The sequence below is a fragment of the Myotis daubentonii genome, chromosome Y (assembly GCF_963259705.1).
Source record: "Myotis daubentonii chromosome Y, mMyoDau2.1, whole genome shotgun sequence".
Lineage (NCBI taxonomy): Eukaryota > Metazoa > Chordata > Mammalia > Chiroptera > Vespertilionidae > Myotis > Myotis daubentonii.
In genome coordinates this window covers 17,037,778-17,059,340 of record NC_081862.1, presented here as the reverse complement: position 1 = coordinate 17,059,340, position 21,563 = coordinate 17,037,778, and the positions used below count along the sequence as shown (strand labels likewise).

The following is a 21,563-nucleotide window of genomic DNA, read 5'->3' as shown; positions in this document are numbered from 1 at the left end:
TTGGGTCACAAACAAAGTCTCCCCAAATTCAATAAGATTGAAATCATACCAAGCATCTTCTCAGACCATGATGGGATAATATTAGAAATAAACTACAATAAAAACAACCCAAAATACTCAAACACTTGGAAGCTGAATAGCATGTTATTAAATATTGATTGGGTTACCAATGAGATCAAAGAAGAAATTAAAAACATCCTGGAAGAGTTTAAGTGGAGAGTTACTCACGTGACCGCGATCTCACATGACCTAGGCGCTCACGTGACCATTTGCTTACGTGAGCAGAAGTAGTTCGGTCGTCGTCTACCGTCTTGCTATAACCGTTTGAGGGCAGAAGGAACATCGTCCGGCATCGTTAGGGCTACACTGAAATTGCATTGATCCGAGCTTGCCACCAAGAGCCTAACAGTCACCATGATGCTGAGCACAGAAGGCAGAGAAGGTTTCGTGGTGAAGGTCAGGGGCCTACCCTGGTCCTGCTCTGCTGATGAAGTGATGCACTTCTTCTCTGATTGCAAAATCCAAAATGGTGCATCAGGTATTCGTTTCATCTACACCAGAGAAGGCAGACCAAGTGGTGAAGCATTTGTTGAACTTGAATCTGAAGATGAAGTGAAATTGGCTTTGAAGAAGGACAGAGAAACCATGGGACACAGATATGTTGAAGTATTCAAGTCCAACAGTGTTGAAATGGACTGGGTGTTGAAGCATACAGGTCCGAACAGTCCTGATACTGCCAATGATGGCTTCGTCCACCTTAGAGGACTCCCATTTGGCTGTAGCAAGGAGGAGATTGTTCAGTTTTTTTCAGGGTTGGAAATTGTGCCAAATGGGATGACACTGCCTGTGGACTTTCAAGGGTGGAGCACAGGGGAGGCCTTTGTGCAATTTGCTTCACAGGAGATAGCTGAAAAGGCCTTAAAGAAGCACAAGGAAAGAATAAGTCACAGGTACATTGAAATATTTAAGAGTAGCCGAGCTGAAGTCCGAACCCATTATGACCCCCCTCGAAAGCTCATGGCTATGCAGCGACCTGGTCCCTATGATAGGCCAGCGACTGGCAGAGGTTATAATAGCATTGGCAGAGGGGCTAGGTTTGAAAGGATGAGGTGGGGTGCCTATGGTGGAGGGTATGGGGGCTATGATGATTATGGTGGCTATAATGATGGGTATGGCTTTGGGTCTGATAGATTTGGAAGAGACCTCAATTACTGTTTTTCAGGAATGTCTGATCATAGATACGGAGATGGTGGGTCCAGTTTCCAGAGCACCACAGGGCACTGTGTACACATGAGGGGTTTACCTTACAGAGCCACTGAGAATGATATTTACAATTTTTTCTCACCTCTTAACCCCATGAGAGTAAACATTGAAATTGGATCCGATGGCAGAGTTACTGGTGAGGCAGATGTTGAATTTGCTACTCATGAAGATGCTGTGGCAGCTATGGCAAAAGACAAGGCTAATACGCAACACAGATATGTGGAGCTCTTCTTAAATTCTACTGCAGGAACAAGTGGGGGCGCTTATGATCACGGCTATGTAGAACTCTTTTTTTTTGTTTTGTTTTTTTCTTTTATTTATTTATTTATTTATTTATTTATTTATTTATTTATTTATTTATTTTTATTGCTTAAAGTATTACAAAGGGTATTACATATGTGTCCATTTTTTCCCCCCGCCCTAGACAGTCCCCTAGCCTCCCCTATCCTCCGGTGTCTTATGTCCATTGGTTATGCTTATATGCATGCATACAAGTCCTTTGGTTGATCTCTTACCCCCCTACCTCCTGCCCCCCACCCTCCCTGGCCTTCCCGCTGCAGTTTGACAATCTGTTTGAGGCAGCTCTGCCTCTGTATCTATTATTGTTCAAAAGTTTATAATGGTCTCTATTGTCCATGAATGAGTGAGATCATGTGGTATTTTTCCTTTATTGACTGGCTTATTTCACTTAGCATAATGCTCTCCAGTTCCATCCATGCCGTTGCAAATGGTAAGAGTTCCTTCCTTTTTAGAGCAGCATAGTATTCCATCGTGTAGATGTACCACAGTTTTCTAATCCATTCATCTACTGATGGGCACTTAGGCTGTTTCCAGATCTTAGCTATGGTGAATTGTGCTGCTATGAACATAGGGGTGCATATATCCTTTCTGATTGGTGTTTCTGGTTTCTTGGGATATATTCCTAGAAGTGGGATCACAGGGTCAAATGGGAGTTCCATTTCTAGTTTTTTGAGGAAACTCCATACTGTCTTCCATAGTGGCTGCACCAGTCTGCATTCCCACCAGCAGTGCACAAGTGTTCCTTTATCTCCACATCCTCTCCAGCACTTGTCGTTTGTTGATTTGTTGATGATAGCCAGTCTGACAGGTGTGAGATGGTACCTCATTGTTGTTTTGATTTGCATCTCTCGGATGATTAGTGACTTTGAGCATGTTTTCATATGTCTCTTGGCTTTCTGAATGTCCTCTTTTGAAAGGTGTCTATTTAGGTCCTTTGCCCATTTTTTGATTGGATTGTTTATCTTCCTTTTGTTAAGTTGTATGAGTTCCCTATAAATTTTGGAGATTAGGCCCTTATCAGATATGTCATTGGCAAATATGTGTTCCCACACAGTGGGTTTTCTCGTTGTTTTGTTGATGGTTTCTTTTGCTGTGCAGAAGCTTTTTACTTTGATGTAGTCCCATTTGTTCATTTTCTCTTTCGTTTCAAGTGCCCTAGGAGTTGTATCAGTGAAGAAATTGCTTCGGCATATGTGTGAGATTTTGTTGCCTTTGGATTCTTCTAGAATTTTTATGGTTTCCCGTCGTACATTTAAGTCCTTTATCCATTTTAAGTTTATTTTTGTGTATGGTGTAAGTTGGTGGTCTAGTTTCATTTTCTTGCATATATCTGTCCAATTTTCCCAACACCATTTATTGAAGAGACTATCTTGGCTCCATTGTATGTTCTTGCCTCCTTTGTCAAATATTAATTGAGCATATTGGTTCGGGCCGATTTCTGGGCTCTCTATTCTATTCCATTGATCTATATGTCTGTTCTTGTGCCAGTACCAGGCAGTTTTGAGAACAGTGGCTTTGTAATAGATCTTGATATCTGGTATTGAGATCCCACCTACTTTGTTCTTTTTCAGGATTGCTGCAGCTATTCGGGGTCTTTTTTTATTCCAGATGAATTTGTGGAGAGTTCGTTCTAGATCTCTGAAGTATGCTGTTGGTATTTTAATGGGAAGTGCGTTGAATTTATAGATTGCTTTGGGTAGTATGGACATTTTAATGATGTTGATTCTACCAATCCATGAACATGGTATGTTCTTCCATCTGTTTATGCCTTCCTCTATATCTTTTTTCAACATCCTGTAGTTTTCTGAGTAGAGGTCTTTTACCTCTTTAGTTAAGTTTATTCCTAGGTAGCTTAATTTTTTTGGTGCGATGGTAAACGGCATTGTTTTTATAATCTCTCTTTCTGAAAGTTCACTATTGGTGTATAGAAATGCCTCAGATTTCTTGGGGTTAATTTTGTATCCTGCTACATTGCCAAATTCATGTATTAAGTCTAGTAGCTTTTTGATGGAGTCTCTAGGGTTTTGTATGTATAATATCATGTCGTCTGCAAATAAGGACAATTTTACTTCCTCTTTTCCAATTTGGATGCCTTTTATTTCTTCTTCTTGCCTAATTGCAATGGCTAACACTTACAGTACTATTTTGAACAGGAGTGGTGAGAGGGGGTATCCCTGTCTTGTTCCTGTTCTTAGGGGAAATGGTGTTAGTTTTTGTCCATTGAGTATGATGCAGGCTGTGGGCCTGTCATATATGGCTTTTATTATGTTGAGGTATGATCCTTCTACTCCCACCTTACTGAGAGTTTTTATCAAAAATGGGTGTTGAATTTTGTCAAATGCTTTCTCTGCATCAATTGATATGACCATGTGGTTTTTTTCTTTCAATTTGTTTATGTGATGTATCACGTTTATTGATTTGCAGATATTGTACCATCCTTGCATCCCTGGGATAAATCCAACTTGGTCATGGTGTATGATCTTTCTGATGTACTGCTGGATCCGATTTGCTAAGATTTTGTTGAGGATTTTGGCATCTATGTTCATGAGGGATATTGGCCTGTAATTCTCTTTCATTGTGTTATCTTTACCTGGTTTTGGTATGAGGGTGATGGTGGCTTCATAGAATGAGCTTGGAAGTGTTCCTTCCTCTTGAATTTTTTGTAGTAGTCTGAGGAGGATAGGTTTTAGTTCTTCCTTGAATGTTTGGTAAAACTCCCCTGTGAAGCCGTCTGGTCCTGGGCTTTTGTTTGATGGAAGCTTTTTGATGACTGCTTCAATTTCTTCCATAGTTATTGGCCTGTTGAGATTTTTAGATTCTTCCTGGTTAAGTTTTGGAAGGTTGTATTTTTCTAGGAATTTGTCCATTTCCTCCAGGTTGTCTAGTTTGTTGGAATAGAGCTGTCCATAGTATTTTTAACAATCATTTGTATTTCTGTGGGGTCTGTTGTTATTTCGCCTCTATCATTTCTGATTTTGTTGATTTGGGTCCTCTCTCTTTGCTTCTTGGTGAGTCTGGCTAGAGGTTTGTCAATCTTGTTTATCCTTTCAAAGAACCAGCTCTTGGTTTCATTGATTTTCTGTATTTTTTTTTTTTGGTCTCTATGTCATTTATTTCTGCTCTAATCTTTGTTATCTCCTTCCCTCTGCTCATTCTGGGGTTTTCTTGTTGCTCTCTTTCTAAATCTTTGAGTTGTAGAGTTAGGTGATTTACTACCATTTTTTCTTGTTTTTTGAGATAGGCCTGTATCGCTATAAACTTCCCTCTCAGGACTGCTTTCATTGTGTCCCATAGTGCTGAGTGATTCCTTCCATGTCCTGCGTGGTTCAGGGTTCAATATCTGGAAGAGGAGCCGCACACAAATGAAATAGAAAAGACAAGAGATAATTTTGCAATACCGGGGGACCAGGCAGGCAAGTCCAGAAAGACTTCCTCCACCATGCTCAGGTCTCACCAAGCTTTTATTCATCTGGAGTAGCCCTTAGGGTAAGGAGGTTTTAATGACACACATCAGCAGACAATTTTCAGGAATAGGCAGAGTATCTGATTGGCTCATCAACAGATCTCCAGGAGTATCTGATCAACAATAATCAGCAAAGATCTACATAAGCACCTAAGGAATTAAGTGAACTAAGGTGGAGATGCTTCAACTATTCTTACTTAAATTAACTGGGTAGTTCACAGTTCTGACCTTTACTAGAACTTCAAAGGTTACTAGCCTTTTTTGGGGGGTCTCTGTCTAAACTCAGCTAGTAAAGACAATAAATGGACTCCGGCATCTCCCCCTTATTTTTTCTTTAAAAAAATCAAGTATCTGAAGACTAGAAATATAAGAACAAGTCCCAATTTCAATGTCCTACAGTTCTGAGTCCAAGTTTCAATGTCCAAAAGTTCATGAGTACATGCCAGCAATGAAATGTTGGTTCTGGATGGTGGAAAATGCAGGTCCGTTCCTTTCTGGTCTGGTCCTGGGCACCTTGCAGTGACGCACAGCTGCTGACTGCTAGCATGGCAAGGCGTCTTCACCATCTCCATCGCTGAACTGTCTCTTCTGTCTTTGTTGCTGGCTTTCTAGGATCCGTTGTTACAGGAATCCACATGGTTTTGTAGCTGTTCTCTGAAAGTATACAAACATATTCTCGACCAAAGGTTAAAGGGAAAAAACCTTACTTGGGGTGTTTTCTTTAAAATGGTCTTTCCTTGGCTTACCCTGGCATAATGTGTGTTTTTTCTGGGTGTCTCACTATTAGCATTATAAACGAAAAAATTTTTTCTTTAAATGTAATTTAGTTACAAAATCCATTTCCTTACATGGTATTCTTCCACTATATTTTTCCACTATCCCCCTTTTTTTGATTTAATTAGGAGGCTTCTTGAAAATTTCATAATGCAGTCTAGATAGCTTTAAATATTAATTTTTTGCACACAAAATGAAAATTTTCATTAATCCTTTTTGAATAATTACTTATTTCAAATTAGCCAAATTTAATTTGAAAACTTGACAACTATGTTACTGTCAAATTTAATATTTTAACAATAATCTTAATTTACACTGTAAATACCGATTGAAAGGGTTCACTTTACGTCCCTGAGAAGGCCCAAGAATTTCTGTTGTTAAGCTAGATTTAAATTTAGAGTCTGTTAGCCAAGCCTCCGTTCATCTGGATTCTGATTTCAGCTGGACCAAGTCTCTTCTTTCTTTTGGTTCCTGATCTCGGCTGGGCATGGGAAGCAAGAAGCAGCCATGGGGACAGGAGACCTTCCTCAGAAGGGGCGAGTGTTCAAGCCCCTGCACCACTGGGGGGGTTCTGTGCCCCACATTTGTTGCACCCCAAGTATTCTCCTACTGGCCCCCAGCTGTGCCTGTCTTAGGTCGCCCCACCCTGTGGGGTCTTACCCATCGTTGACTACCAGCCATCTCTGGGCCAAGTAGGGTGATGTGAGGTGAGGTTCTGTCTCCTTGATAGCCTATGTCCCTCTGGCCTCCATGCCCAGCATCTGCCTTTGGATCCCCTCGCCTGCTGGCGGGGCCCCGGCATTGATCATAGGGAACCCAGATTTCTTCTCCAGAGAGGGCCCAGCTTACGCCATTGGGCCAGAGACAGATCCATGGTACCAGCTTTTCATGATCCCATCTTAAACAGAGAGCTCAGATAACAGCTGTAGACAATCGGATTCCTCTTGGCAAAAAAAGTCAAGAGAGGTCAATACAAAATGCTTAAGAGCCTTCCCCAGGAGGGAATAAATCCCCTCACATTCTCAAAACATTTAAAGAATTAATTTGTAAGTTTGTTTGGAATAAATGCAAAACATACTGTTGTAAAAGCATCAAAAATTATTAACAAAACTTGTAGAACACCACCATGTAAGAATATTCTTTGCTCTAGGTCATGACAACTTAAATTTTAAACTCAAGGTTTGGAATGAGGAACCTAGTTTTCAAAAACAAAAAGGAATTTTATAGAAGCAGAGACAGTATGCTATCTAAATTACAGTTTTGGGTGAACACACTACCTAGAGTCCTTGGTGACCTAGGTTAAACTTAGGCATGTTATCTAAATTACAATTTTGGTCTAGAACCCTTGAGTGACCTGGGTTAAACTTAGGCACTTTATCATTTTAAAGTCAATTTTTACATGTTGTCTGATTACCTGATTCGGTAGCTGTGGATCAGGTACCTCTATGATAGCAAGCCTTTCTTCCACCGGCATTTTCCTCAATCCTTCTCTGATGGCTTTTTGCACAGGTGATTCAAATGACAGCGAATTAAGCATATCAGAATTAGGATGTGCATGCAGAGGTGGAGAGGACTGTGAAGGCCATTCCTCTAACATGTCTTTCCACTTCTCACTAGGAGGAGCGGAAGGAACCAGTTGAGGAGACTCTTCCCCAGCCTCTGTAAAAGGCTTTAGCAAATACGATATTATGTTCACCATGGAAAAAGTTTTTTGAGATGAGATTTTTTTGTTGTTGTTGTTTGTTTGGGTTTTTTTTGTTTGTTTGTGTGTTTTTGTGTGTGTGTGTGTGTGTGTGTTTTTTGTTTTTTTGTTGTTTTTTTTTTGCTGCTAACCTCTTTTCAAGCTCCAACCAACTTGTTTTGGATTGTTGTGTTTTCATTGTCATTAGTTTCCAGGATGTTTTTAATTTCTTCTTTGATCTCATTGGTAACCCAGTCAATATTTTATAGCATGCTATTCAGCTTTCAGGTGTTTGAGTATTTTGTGTTGTTTTTATTGTAGTTTATTTCTAGTATTATGCCATCGTGGTCTGCGAAGATGCTTTTTATGATTTCAATCTTTTTGAATTTGGGGATACTTTGCTTGTGACCCAATATGTGGTCTATTTTTGAAGATGTCCCATGAGCACCTGAGAAGAACGTATATTCCCTGGCTTTGGGGTGAAGTGTTCTGAAGATGTCTATTAAGTCCATCTGATCTAGTGAGTCATTTAGGATTGCTGTATCTTTGCTGATTGTTTGTCTATAGGACTTATCCAGTGCTGTCAATGGTGTATTAAAGTCCCCTACTATGATTGTATTGTTGTCGATCTCTCCTTTGATATCTTCCAGGAGTTTTTTTATGAATTTGGGTGCTCCTACATTGGGTGCATTTATGTTTACCAGGGTTATATCTTCTTGTTGTATTGATCCCTTTAGTATTATGAACTGGCCTTCCTTATCTCTTGTTAATGCCTTCACTTTGAGGTCTATTTTGTCTGATATAAGTATTGCTACCCCAGCTTACTTTTCCTTTCCATTTGCCTGAAAGATATTTTTCCATCCTTTCACTTTCAGTCTGTGTGAGTCCCTTCTAATGAGGTGGGTTTCTTGTAGACAGCAGATGTATGCGTCATGTTTTTTTATCCATTCAGCCACTCGATGTCTTTTGATTGGACCATTTAGTCCATTTACGTTTAAAGTTATTATTGAAAGGTACTTGTTTTTAGCCATTTCTTTTTTTGTGTGCGTGTGGCTGTTTTCTTTCTGGGATTTTTATTTCTTCTTTTTATACCAGTCCCTTTAGCTTTCCTTGCATTGCTGGCTTGGTGGTGATAAACTCCCTTAGCCTTTTTTTTGTCTGTGAAGCTTCTTATTTCCCTTTCAAGTTTGAATGATAGCCTTGCTGGATAGAGTATTCTTGGATTCAGTCCTTTGCTTTGCATCACTTTGTAAATTTCTGTCCATTCTTTTCTGGCCTGATGTGTTTCTGTTGAGAAATCATTTGATAATCTAATGGGAGATCCCTTGTATGGGACTTTCCGTCTCTCTCTTGCGGCCTGTAAGATTTTCTCTTTGTCCTGAACATTTGCCATGGTAATTATGATGTGTCTTGGTGTGGGTCTTTTCGGGTTCACCTTGTTTGGGACTCTCTGGGCTTGTGTGACTTTTTTCTTCCCCACTTCAGGGAAGTTTTCTGATATTATTTCTTCGAATAGGTTTTCTAATCCTTGTTCAGCTTTCTGTTGTTCTGGTACCCCTATTATTCGTATGTTGTTTCGTTTCATGTTGTCCCAAAGCTCCCTTGGGATCTCCTCCTGTCTTTTAATTTTTTTCTCCAATTGCTGTACATTTTGGGTGTATTTTGCTTCCTTGTCTTCTAATTCACTAATTCGGTCCTCCGCTTCTCCTAACCTACTGTTGATACTTTCAATGGTGTTTTTTATTGCAGCTATATCACTCTTCATTTCTTCTTGGGTCTTACTTAAGTTGTTGATTTTTTCATTTGTTTCTTCTTGCTTCTTGCAGAGGTTGTCTATTTTTCCCTCCATCCGGTTTATGCACTCTAGGACCCTTATTCTGAATTCTTTTTCTGTCATGTTGCATGCCTCTGTATTACTTAGCTGCTTTTCTGGAGAGTCCTCCTTCTCTTTCCTTTGGGGGTTTCTTTGTCTACCCATGTTTGATCTCACTGACATATCTAGACGTTGAGTCGTTCAGTGGCTGCTCCCTGGGTGGCAGTGACTCCTTGGTCTGTGGTTGCTCTTCGGGTGGTTGCGGTAGCAGCTGCTCTTCAGTTGGCAGTAGCTCCTCTGGTGGGTGCTGCTCACAGCTGTGGTGGCTCTTCTGGCTGGTGGGGGGCGGTTTCACGTACAGCTGCTGTTCCTTAGCAGAGGGTGTGGTGCTCAGTAGGCTGCTATTGCTCGGATCTGCTGCGTTGATTTAAGGGCACAAAATACAACACAACAAGGCACCACGTACCAGGCACTAAACACAAATATATTCACAATATTAATAACCCCAAATAAAGGTGACCACCTGAATAAAGAGAATTAGGGGATAAGGAAGAAGGAAGAGATAAAGATAAAAGAGAAAAAAGAAAAGAAAAGTAGGGATCAAAAAAGGGAGTGCAAAAATGAAATTGGGAAAAAGAAGGGGGAAAAATAAAGCAAGAAAAGAAAAAAAAGAGCGAAAAAAGAGAATGAAGTGGAAGAGGAGAAGAGACTTTTTATATGAGGAGAATACTCCTATAGAACCGCCACAAATCCCAGCAAATTCCAGCAACAGCTCCCTGTAGATGGATGCAAACTAGAAACAACCAATAATATAACGATGAAAATAGAATGGAGAACACTAATCCCAAAATAAAATAAAGAGAAAATAAAATGGCACTTTAAAAGATGGTAAAATGGTAGCAGTAATAATGCTGGTTAAAAATAAGAAGGTAGTAATTAAAAGGGTAAAATCAGGAAAAAGAAGTAAAAAAGAAGAAGAAGAAGAAAAAGGAGGAAAAAAAAGTAAAAAGAAAAAAAATTGGTTTCTTAGTTAAAAGGTGAAAAAAGAAAAAAAAATTGCAGTAGTGAAGGTCCTTCGGTTCTTCTATTCTTCAGTCTGGCTCGCCTTTAGTCCTGCCAGGTTTTCAGGAGAGTGTTGAGTTTCCCTGTGATACACTGTTCCTCTGTGTTGTAAACCACAGTCCTTATTTCCAAGAAGGCCTTATTTGTTTCTCAGACTGCCTTATTTTGTGTTTAGCAAAGAGTCAGTTTGTGGCTCAGCCTCTGGGTGGCAGTGTTCTGGGGTTGGCCTCTGAGGCTATATGGCATTGAAAATCCTTCTATAGGCCAGACCCTGTTACCTCCCAGGGACTGATCAGATTATTTTAATCCTTGATCTTGTTCAGGGTTATGTAGAACTCTTTTTGAATTCTACAGCAGGGGTAAGTAGCAGTGCTTATGGTAGCCAAATGATGGGAGGGATGGGCTTATCCAACCAGTCTAGTTATGGGGGTCCTGCTAGCCAGCAGCGGAGTGGTGGTTATGGAGGTGGTTATGGTGGTCAGAGCAGTATGAGTGGATATGACCAAGTGCTGCAGGAAAACTCAAGTGACTATCAGTCAAACCTTGCATAGGTAGAGAAGGAGCATTAAACAGCTACTACAGAAATGAAAGCTGTGCATTTATGGGATTGAATAGAATAGGAGGACTGTCTAGCATATCCAATATGGTTAATGGGAAATAGATTCTGATTACTCTAGGTCAACTTTTCTTTCTCTTTCTTTCCCCCCCCCCCTTTTTTTTTTTTAAGAAAACAAAGGTTATGTTTAATACTTTTGCATTACAGGCATGTGATTTATGCTTACTGTAAAATGGGAGTCAGAACTGTTTTCAAGCTCAGTAATTTTGAACACTGAAATATTCAGTATTGACCATAACTGTTAAAACAATTTTCATCTTTCCTCAAGTTAGTTTATGTTGTAGGAGTGTACCTAAGCAGTAAGCATATTTAGGTTAAAGCAATTCTCTTATGTTAAATGTTGCTCTTATACCACAAGACATTGAAAACTTTGGATGTGTGTTGAGAAACATGCTTTTCTGTAAAATTCAAATATAGGAGCTCTGTCTATAATTCAAAGTGAAAACATTTGGCATGTTTGTTAATTCTAGCTTTTTGTTTTACTATCCTATAAGGCACGTGAGTGTACACTTATTTTTATTAAGATCTGGGACAATTTTGAGATGTAGTACCAATTGATACTTTAGGAGTTGGGTCATGTCATTTGTATAAAATTCTGAAGCTTTGATTTAAATCTTTCCTTGTATTGTGATTTCCATTAGACATATTGTACTAAATGAAACTTGTTAAATAAATCATCCTTTTAAAAACTGGAAAAAAAAATAAAAACATCCTGGAAACTAATGACAATGAAAATACAACAATCCAAAACCTTTGGGACGCAATGAAAGCAGTCCTGAGAGGGAAGTTTATAGCGATACAGGCCTATCTCAAGAAACAAGAAAAAATGGTAGTAAATCATCTAACTCTACGACTCAAAGAATTAGAAAGAGAGCAACAAGAAAACCCCAGAGTGAGCAGAAGGAAGGAGATAATAAAGATTAGAGCAGAAATAAATGTCATAGAGACCAAAAAAAAAAAATACAGAAAATCAATGAAACCAAGAGCTTGTTCTTTGAAAGGATAAACAAGATTGATGAACCTCTAGCCAGGCTCACGAAAAAGCAAAGAGAGAGGATCAAAATACACAAAATCAAAAACGATAGAGACGAAATAACAACAGGCCCCACAGAAATACAAATAATTGTCAAAAAATACTATGGACAGCTGTACTCAAACAAACTTAGACAACCTGGAGGAAATGGACAAATTCCTAGAAAAATACAACCTTCCAAAACTTAATCAGGAAGAATCTAAAAATCTCAATAGGCCAATAACTATGGAAGAAATTGAAGCAGTCATCAAAAAGCTTACAGCAAACAAAATCCCAGGACCAGACGGCTTCACAGGGGAGTTTTACCAAACATTCAAGGAAGAACTAAAACCTATCCTCCTCAGACTACTCCAAAAAATTCAAGAGGAAGGAACACTTCCAAGCTCATTCTATGATGCCAGCATCACCCTAATACCAAAACCAGGGAAATACAACACAATGAAAGAGAATTAAAGGCCAATATCCCTCATGAACATAGATGCCAAAATCCTAGCGAATCGGATCCAGCAGTACATCAGAAAGATCATATACCATGACCAAGTAGGATTTATCCCAGGGATGCAAGGATGGTACAATATCTGCAAATCAATAAACGTGATACATCACATAAACAAATTGAAAGGAAAAAACCACATGGTCATATCAATTGATGCAGAGAAAGCATTTGACAAAATTCAACACCCATTTTTGATAAAAACTCTCAGTAAGGTGGGAGTAGAAGGATCATACCTCAACATAATAAAAGCCATATATGACAGGCCCACAGCCAGCATCATACTCAATGGACAAAAACTAACACCATTTCCCCTAAGAACAGGAACAAGACAGGGATGCCCACTCTCACCATTCCTGTTCAACATAGTACTGGAAGTATTAGCCATTGCAATTAGACAAGAAGAAGAAATAAAAGGCATCCAAATTGGAAAAGAAGAAGTAAAACTGTCCTTATTAGCAGACGACATGATATTATACATACAAAACCGTAGAGACTCCATCAAAAAACTACTAGACTTAATACATGAATTTGGCAATATAGCAGGATACAAAATTAACCCCAAGAAATCTGAGGCATTTCTATACACCAATACTGAAGTTTCAGAAAGAGAGATTATAAAAACAATGCCGTTTACCATCGCACCAAAAAAATTAAGCTACCTAGGAATAAACTTAACTAAAGAGGTAAAAGACCTCTACTCAGAAAACTACAGGACGTTGAAAAAAGAGACAGAGGAAGACACAAACAGATGGAAGAACAAACCATGTTCATGGATTGGTAGAATCAACATCATTAAAATGTCAATACTACCCAAATAATCTATAAATTCAATGCATTTCCCATTAAAATACCAACGGCATACTTCACAGATCTAGAATGAACTCTCCAAAAATTCATCTGGAATTTAAAAAGACCCCGAATAGCTGCAGCAATCCTGAAAAAGAACAAAGTAGGTGGGATCTCAATACCAGATATCAAGATCTATTACAAAGCCACTGTTCTCAAAACTGCCTGGTACTGGCACAAGAACAGACATATAGATCAATGGAATAGAATAGAGAGCCCAGAAATCAGCCCCAACCAATATGCTCAATTAATATTTGACACAGGAGTCTAGAACATACAATGGAGCCAAGATAGTCTCTTCAATAAATGGTGTTGGGAAAATTGGACAGATATATGCAAGAAAATGAAACTAGACCACCAACTTACACCATACACAAAAATAAACTCAAAATGGATAAAGGACTTAAATGTACGACGGGAAACCATAAAAATTCTAGAAGAATCCAAAGGCAACAAAATCTCACACATGCCGAAGCAATTTCTTCACTGATACAACTCCTAGGGCACTTGAAACGAAAGAGAAAATGAACAAATGGGACTACATCAAAATAAAAAGCTTCTGCACAGCAAAAGAAACCATCAACAAAACAACGAGAAAACCCACTGCGTGAGAAAACCTATTCGCCAATGTCATATCTGATAAGGGCCTAATCTCCAAAATTTATAGGGAACTCATACAACTTAACAAAAGGAAGATAAACAATCCAATCAAAAAATGGGCAAAGGACCTAAATAGACACCTTTCAAAAGAGGACATTCAGAAAGCCAAGAGACATATGAATACATGCTCAAAGTCACTAATCATCCGAGAGATGCAAATCAAAACAACAATGAGGTACCATCTCACTCCTGTCAGACTGGCTAAATCAACAAACGACAAGTGCTGGAGAGGATGTGGAGAAAAGGAACACTCGTGCACTGCTGGTGGGAATGCAGACTGGTGCAGCCACTATGGAAGACACTATGGAGTTTCCTCAAAAAACTAGAAATGGAACTCCCATTTGACCCTGTGATCCCACTTCTAGGAATATATCCCAAGAAACCAGAAACACCAATCAGAAAGGATATATGCACCCCTATGTTCATAGCAGCACAATTCACCATAGCTAAGATCTGGAAACAGCCTAAGTGCCCATCAGTAGATGAATGGATTAGAAAACTGTGGTGCATCTACACGATGGAATACTATGCTGTTGTAAAAAAGAAGGAACTCTTACCATTTGCAACGGCATGGATGGAACTGGAGAGCATTATGCTAAGTGAAATAAGCCAGTCAATGAAGGAAAAATACCACATGATCTCACTCATTCATGGATAACAGAGACCATTATATACTTTTGAACAATAATAGATACAGAGGCAGAGCTGCCTCAAACAGATTGTCAAACTGCAGCGGGAAGTCCGGGGAGGGTTGGAGGGCAGAAGGGAGTGGGGCAAGAGATCAACCGAAGGACTTGTATGCATGCATATAAGCATAACCAATGGACATAAGACACTGGGGGGTAGGGTAGCTCAGGGGATTGTCAGGGGCGGGATGGAAAAAAAGGACACATATGTAATACCCTTTGTAATACATTAAGCAATAAAAAAAATAAGAATAAAAATAAAATAAAATGGAGGTAATTTTTCAGATAAAGAATTCAAAGTAATGACCATAAGGATGCTCAAATGTCTGAACAAGAATTAGAAGCAGTTCAATGAGAATTATAATGAGCTGTATGAGAAATACATCAATATGAATAAGAATCAAGAGGAAATGAAGGATGACATAGCTGTAATAAAGAACATACTGCACAGATACAACAGTAGATTAGAAGAAGCTGAGGACTGAATCATCAAGTTAGAAGGCAAAATAGGAAAAAACACACAACCAGAGCAGAAACTAGAAATAAAAATTAAAGGTAGAGGAGGGTTTAAGGGAGTTTTGGGACAATATGAAACAAAACAATATCCACATAATAAAGATGTCAGAAGGAGGAGAACCTGAACAAGGAATAAAGAACCTGTTTGAAGAAATAATGACAGAAACCTTCCCTGACTTGGGGAAGAAAAAAGTCACACAAATCCTGGAAGCACAGAGAGTTCCAATCAAGCTGACCCCAAAAAGACCTACACCAAGACACAACATAATTAAAATAGCAAATGTTAAAGACAAAGAAAGAATCTTAAAGGCTGCCAGAAAGAGACAGAAAATTACCTACAAGGGAATTCCTATTAGACTATCAACTAATTTCTCAATAGAAATAGTTCAGGCCAAAGGGAGTGGCATGAAGTATATAAAGTAATGAAAAGCAAAGGAATGAATCTAAGAATACTCTATCTAGAAAGGCTATCATTCAAAATTAAAGGTGTAATTAGGAGCTTCACAGACAAAAAAACGGGGGCGGGGAGAGGGGAGAATTTTATTACCCCCAAAAAACAAAAACAAAAACCAGCAATGCAAGAAATGCTAATGGAACTGTTATAAAAACAACAGAAAGAGAGGTGGAAAGAATAAAAATGGCAACAAACAAGTACTTATCTATAATAACTTTAAACATAAATGGATTAAATGCTCCAATCAAAAGATATTGGGTAGCTGAATGGATAAGAAAACATGACCCATTAAATGCTGTCTACAGGAGACCAACCTCTGAAAAAAGGCCTCACATAGACTGAAATAAAGATATGGGGGGAAAATGTTCCAGGCAAATGAAAAACAAAACAAAACACCTGGGGTAGCAATACACATATCTGACAAAATAGACTTCAAAGTGAAGACCATAATAAGAGATCATGAAGGCCACTTCCTAATACTAAAATGGTTGATATAATAAGAGGATATAACTCTGGAAAAACATATGCAGCCAATTCAAAGGAACATTCAAATATATAAAAAACTTTTAGGAGGATATGAAGGCAGAGATAGACAGCAATACAATTATACTAGTGGACTTTAACGCCCCACTAACATCACTGGATAGATCTTCTAAACAAAAAAAAGTCAACAAGGAAACAGTGACCTAAATGAGACACTAAATCAAATAAAATTAACTGATATTTTCAGAACATTTCACCCTAACGCTGCAGAATATATATTCTTCTCAAGTGCACATGGAATATTTTCAGAGATACACCACATGTTAGGACACAAGTGTCCATCAGCAGATGAGTGGATAAAAAGCTGTGATACATTTATACCATGCAATATTATGCAGGTGTAAAAAAGGAAGATCTTACCCTTTGAGACAGCATGGAGGGACCTGGAAAGTATCATGCCAAGTGAAATAAATCAGTCAAAGACAAGTATCACATGATCTCACTCATATGTGGAATCTAAGTCACAAAATAAACTAATGAGTGGATCAGAGACATGGAAGCATGGAACAGAGGACAGAATTTTGGAGGGAAGCTGGGGAGGGTGAGTGGGTCAGAGTTAATGAACCAAAGACCTTGTATGCATACATGCATAACCCATGGACATAGACAATATGGTGAAGGCCTGGGGCAGGTGATGGAGATGGGTTGAAGGGGATAAATGGAGAGATATGTAATACTTTCAACAATAGGAAATTATTTTTAAAAATAAGGACATTTACACAATAGGATACTATGCAGCTGTAAAAAAAAAAAATGAATTACCCTTGGAACAGCATGGATCTGAAGAGCATTATGCTTAGTGAAATAATCCAATCTGAGAAATATAAATATCATATGATCTCACTTATTTGTGCAATCTAATGAACAAAATGAATGGACAAAATAAGACCCAAAGCTTGGAGGCATAAAATGGACTGACATACCTAGATGTGGGGTTGGGGGGACCAGGAGAGATAAATCAAAGAACTTAAATACTTATATGCATAGCCAATGGACACAGGCAATAGAGTAGTGAAAGCCTGGGGTATAAGGTGAGAGGAGAGGTATTTCAGGGGAGGGGGAAAAAGGGACACTGCTCCTCTATCCGTCTCAGGCAGGTCAGCCCACATGCAGATACGCCCACATATGAGTACCCGGCGTGATGACATCATCGCACCAACCCCATCACAGACACCCCATACAAACACAGGTGTATGGGACAGGGTTGGTGCCGTAAGATACTTATGCAGACCAGTCACACATGTGTAGAGAGCAGCTACTGTGTAGAAAGCAGCTGCTGTGTTGAAAGCAGCTACTCTGTTAAAAGCAGCTACTGTGTTGAAAGCAGCAGTATTGGAGGTGAAACGACACTTCAAGACTTACCATTACTGGGTAAATGTAAAATTATGTATTGTAAAATCATCAACTACTGCAAAAAAATATCTGTACCATGGGAACTTAATCTAGATTCTGATCAGTCTTTTTATATTCAGCTGCGGTTGATGTGAATACTGCGCCCTTGTGATAGTAACAGGTGTGTAAAAAAAAAACACAGAGAATGCTAAATCATAGGAAACTTTAATGAACTGTATTGACTGAACTATGCCAGGTATCACCTTTTGTATTATTAAAGCTATCTAATTATATTAAAAAAAACAAACCCTAGTGGTGTTCATCACAACCACCAGAACCGTGACCAAGTGGAAGAAAGTCAGTCCTACAGGGGTTGTCTTGGCAATGGCTGCGCCCTCCCCCTATCTGTTTCCTGTAAGGGCAGGGTTTGAGGCAGGAACCCACCCCGGGAGCGTGGAGGCATCTCTTTATAAAGTGTGCCACGCCAGCATGGCCAAGGGTGAACCTGAGTGGGGGCAGCTGAAAGCTTAGAAAAGACAGACAAGAGAATGAAATCTGGGTCTCAGTGGGACGCTGCTTCTCTGAGAGACAGAGACCACGCCCACACCCATGCCTTTATTTAATAGCAGAAGCTACAAGGCAAAGTAAGGGTGTGGCCAAGATGTTTACAATGTTCTCCTGGGTTTCAATCCTACTCAACTACATGCACCTGAATTCTATCAAGCCTGCATCACTTGGGCACATGGAGCCACGTGTTCGGACCATAGTTTCAAGCTTACAACTACAGCTGTTGGCTATAATTGTGCTGGGAGGGCCCTGCCCTCCAAGCTGGGACTTGCACGTGGTAATGAGAGGACTGTGCCCTCTCATCAGTCCAAGGCTTGAACCTGTCCAAAACACTGTAGCGGCTCCCCACAATAAAGTTTTAATTCTGTTTCTTTGTTACTAATGTGTGGTCCCACCCCATAACAAAGAAACAATTTCCGGAGGATGGGGCCCAGGAATCAGGATTTTAAAAAGATTCCCAGGTGATTCTAATGTGCAGCCAAGGTTGAGAAACCACTGCTATAGACAATATTAAAAATATATCTAAACGTGCAATTCTTTGTCCTAAAAATGAGCATGTTCAAAAATTAAATGAAGAAAATTTGGAGATTTTCACACATATTTGAGTGATGATTCCATTGATTCCACAGATGATGCTGAAAAGGAAAATTTCCCCATCGAATTTTTTAATAGTATTACTCCTTGGGGAATGCCGTGCCATAAATTAAAATTGAAAGTGGGTGCAATCATCATGCTATTGAAAAATCTCAATAGTAAATGGGGTCTTTGTAATGGCACCAGATTTATTATCAAAAGATTACGACCTAACATTATCGAAGCTGAAGTATTAACAGGATCTGCAGAGGGAGAGGCTGTTCTGATTCCAAGAATTAATTTGTCCCCATCTGACACTGGCCTCCCATTTAAATTGATTTGACAACCGTTTCCCGTGATGCCAGCATTTGTGATGACTATTGATAAATCACAAGGACAAACTCTAGACAAAGTAGGCATATTCCTACCTCAATCCGTTTTTGAACATGGTCAGTTATATGTTGCTATCTCTCGAGTTTGAAAAGCATATGATGTTACAGTTAAAGTTCTAAGTACTTCATCACAAGGGAAATCAGTCAAACACTCTGAAAGTGTTTTCACTCTTAATGTGGTGTACAGGGAGATATTATAATAAGTTAATCACTTTATCAGTCATTCTTTGCATCACTTGTTCTTTTTTTTAAAATATATTTTATTGATTTTTTACAGAGAGGAAGGGAGAGAGATAGAGATCCAGAAACATCGATGAGAGAGAAACATTGATCAGCTGCCTCCTGCACTGGGGATATGCCCGCAACTCAGGCACATGCCCTTGACCGGAATCGAACCTGGGACCCTTCAGTCCGCTGGCCGACGCTCTATCCACTGAGCCAAACCGGTTTTGGCTGCATCACTTGTTCTTATATCATGTTTTTGTTGTTTTTATATCATGCCTCTGTTGTTGTTATATCCTTTTGGTACTGTTTATTTATTAATAAATTTATATATAATTTTCATGTACATTTTACTAAGTTCCTTTCATCTCTCACACTTCTATGGTAGAGAAAGGGCAAATAGCAATATTAAATTGTCTCCGCTAAATTAATTCCCTTTTTAAAAAATATATATTTTATTGATTTTTACAGAGAGGAAGGGAGAGGGATAGAGAGATAGAAACATCAATGAGAGAGAAACATCAATCAGCTGCCTCCTTCACATTTCCCACTGGGGATGTGCCCACAACCAAGGTACATGCCCTTGACCAGAATCGAACCTGGGACCCTTCAGTCCACATGCCGATGCTCTATCCATTGAGCCAAACCGGTTAGGACAATAAATTCCTTTTTAATGTGCTCAAATTTCGTACACTGGGCTACTAGTTGTTATATATTATTTTCATTAGCAAATCATCCCATGACAATGGATCATGTAGAGAAGAACGTTAAGAAAAGAAAATAGACAGACTTCCAAAATGGCGACCAGCAGGAAGGTAGGGAGGGAGAGAGTGTGAGAGCGCAAGGAAGTGATAGAGGAGTGTGTGGACGCGTGTGGTGTGTGTGTATGAGCTAGGGACAGTTAGATTCTGCAGGTCTTCTAAGGGGCTCCTAAACCGGGCAGTCTTAGGCGGCGGAGTGCCGCTCCCTGCACGGACACTCTTGGGTGGCCAGCACAGGCACGGCGACCACGCCATCTTGGGAAACAGCTGCTTGAGACTACGATCCTGGCCTCAGCACCACCCAGTCTGATCTCAGACCCATACCAGGACCCTGCAGCCACTGGGGACAGAGACCTGTGACCACAGCTACAGACCAGCGGACACCAAAAGTTCAGAAATCCCTGCGGCAGATCGGTGAGTAACAGAGCCCATCCCTCCTTCCCTCAGGCTTGTGGGCAGCACCAGAGTAACTAACTGATAGACCCACCCCTTGCTGGGGCCTCAGTGCTGCAGGAACTGTATCCTGGAAGTGCGCTAGCACCTTGGAACTGATCCAACGCGCACTGCCAGCTTCTGAGCCCTGGGATGGGAGCAAATGCGCGAATCCCAGGAACTGAGCCTAGGCGCATTGCTGGCTTCTGAGCACTGGGCTGGGAGCAATCCTGTGAACACCGGGAATTTGTCCCACGTATCACAGGCCCAGGGACCCCGATTCTCTGGACAGGTGGCAGCACCAAGCACCAGTGACTTGACTGTGTTTCTTATCACCTGCGCCTGAGATCCTGATTCCCTGTGCATTCATACTAAGAGCCATTGGAGCCAAGACTCCAATTCCTGGTGCAAGGGCACACAGGGACCCTGATTCTCAAGGCAAGGTCGCGGGAAGCAACAGAGACTCTGATACTGGATTCTGGGGAACTCTGACTCCTGGCGCACACTAGGGGGCCCTGGTTTTAACAAGCTTCAGGGGGGGTCTCTGTTTCAGCACGGTGCAGGCAGGGTCCCTGATTCTAAGGGGGCATAGGAGGCCACATTGAGCGCTGACAACACTGACTCTGAGCGAGCCAGGTCCCGAACAACCCACAACAACCACACATCTTAGTGTCAGAGCTCTTCAGTGACACTAGGGTGGTGGGAGGCTCCCACTGCACACGGCCCAGGCCCACGCAACTTGACATTTGAACCATCGGGATATAATCAGAATGAAGAGACGAAACAACACCCAGAGGAAAGACAATGAGGAGTCACCAAGAAAGGACATTAATGAAGTTGAAGCATGCAACATGACAGAAAAAGAATTCAGAATAATGGTTGTACAATTCATTCACCGGATGGATGAGAAAATCAACAACCTATGCAAGAATCAGGAAGAAATGAAAAGTGATATAGCTACAATCAAAAACACCATGGAAAGTTTCAACAGCAGACTAGAAGAAGCAGAGGACCAAATTAGTGAATTAGAAGCTAAGGCAGAGAAACAAGCTCAATCTGAACAGCAACTGGAGAAAAG

General features: G+C 40.1%; 1 protein-coding gene across 1 annotated transcript; it reads left to right on the top strand.

Annotated features, from left to right (window-relative positions):
* The first annotated feature begins 246 nt into the window (after positions 1 to 246).
* LOC132225659 (heterogeneous nuclear ribonucleoprotein H2-like) lies at positions 247 to 7,465 on the top strand. Its single transcript, XM_059680710.1, has 2 exons — positions 247 to 1,542; positions 7,418 to 7,465. The coding sequence occupies exons 1-2, from the start codon at positions 415 to 417 to the stop codon at positions 7,463 to 7,465; spliced, it is 1,176 nt and encodes a 391-aa protein (XP_059536693.1). The 5' UTR covers positions 247 to 414.
* The last annotated feature ends 14,098 nt before the right edge of the window (positions 7,466 to 21,563 follow it).

Excerpts from the sequence above, each read along its gene's own strand:
- LOC132225659 (XM_059680710.1), top strand. The coding sequence starts at position 415 with ATGATGCTGAGCACAGAAGGCAGAGAAGGTTTCGTGGTGAAGGTCAGG. Across the intron at positions 1,543-7,417 it reads GCGCTTATGATCACGGCTAT|GAGGAGCGGAAGGAACCAGT; the intron begins GTAGAACTCTTT and ends ACTTCTCACTAG.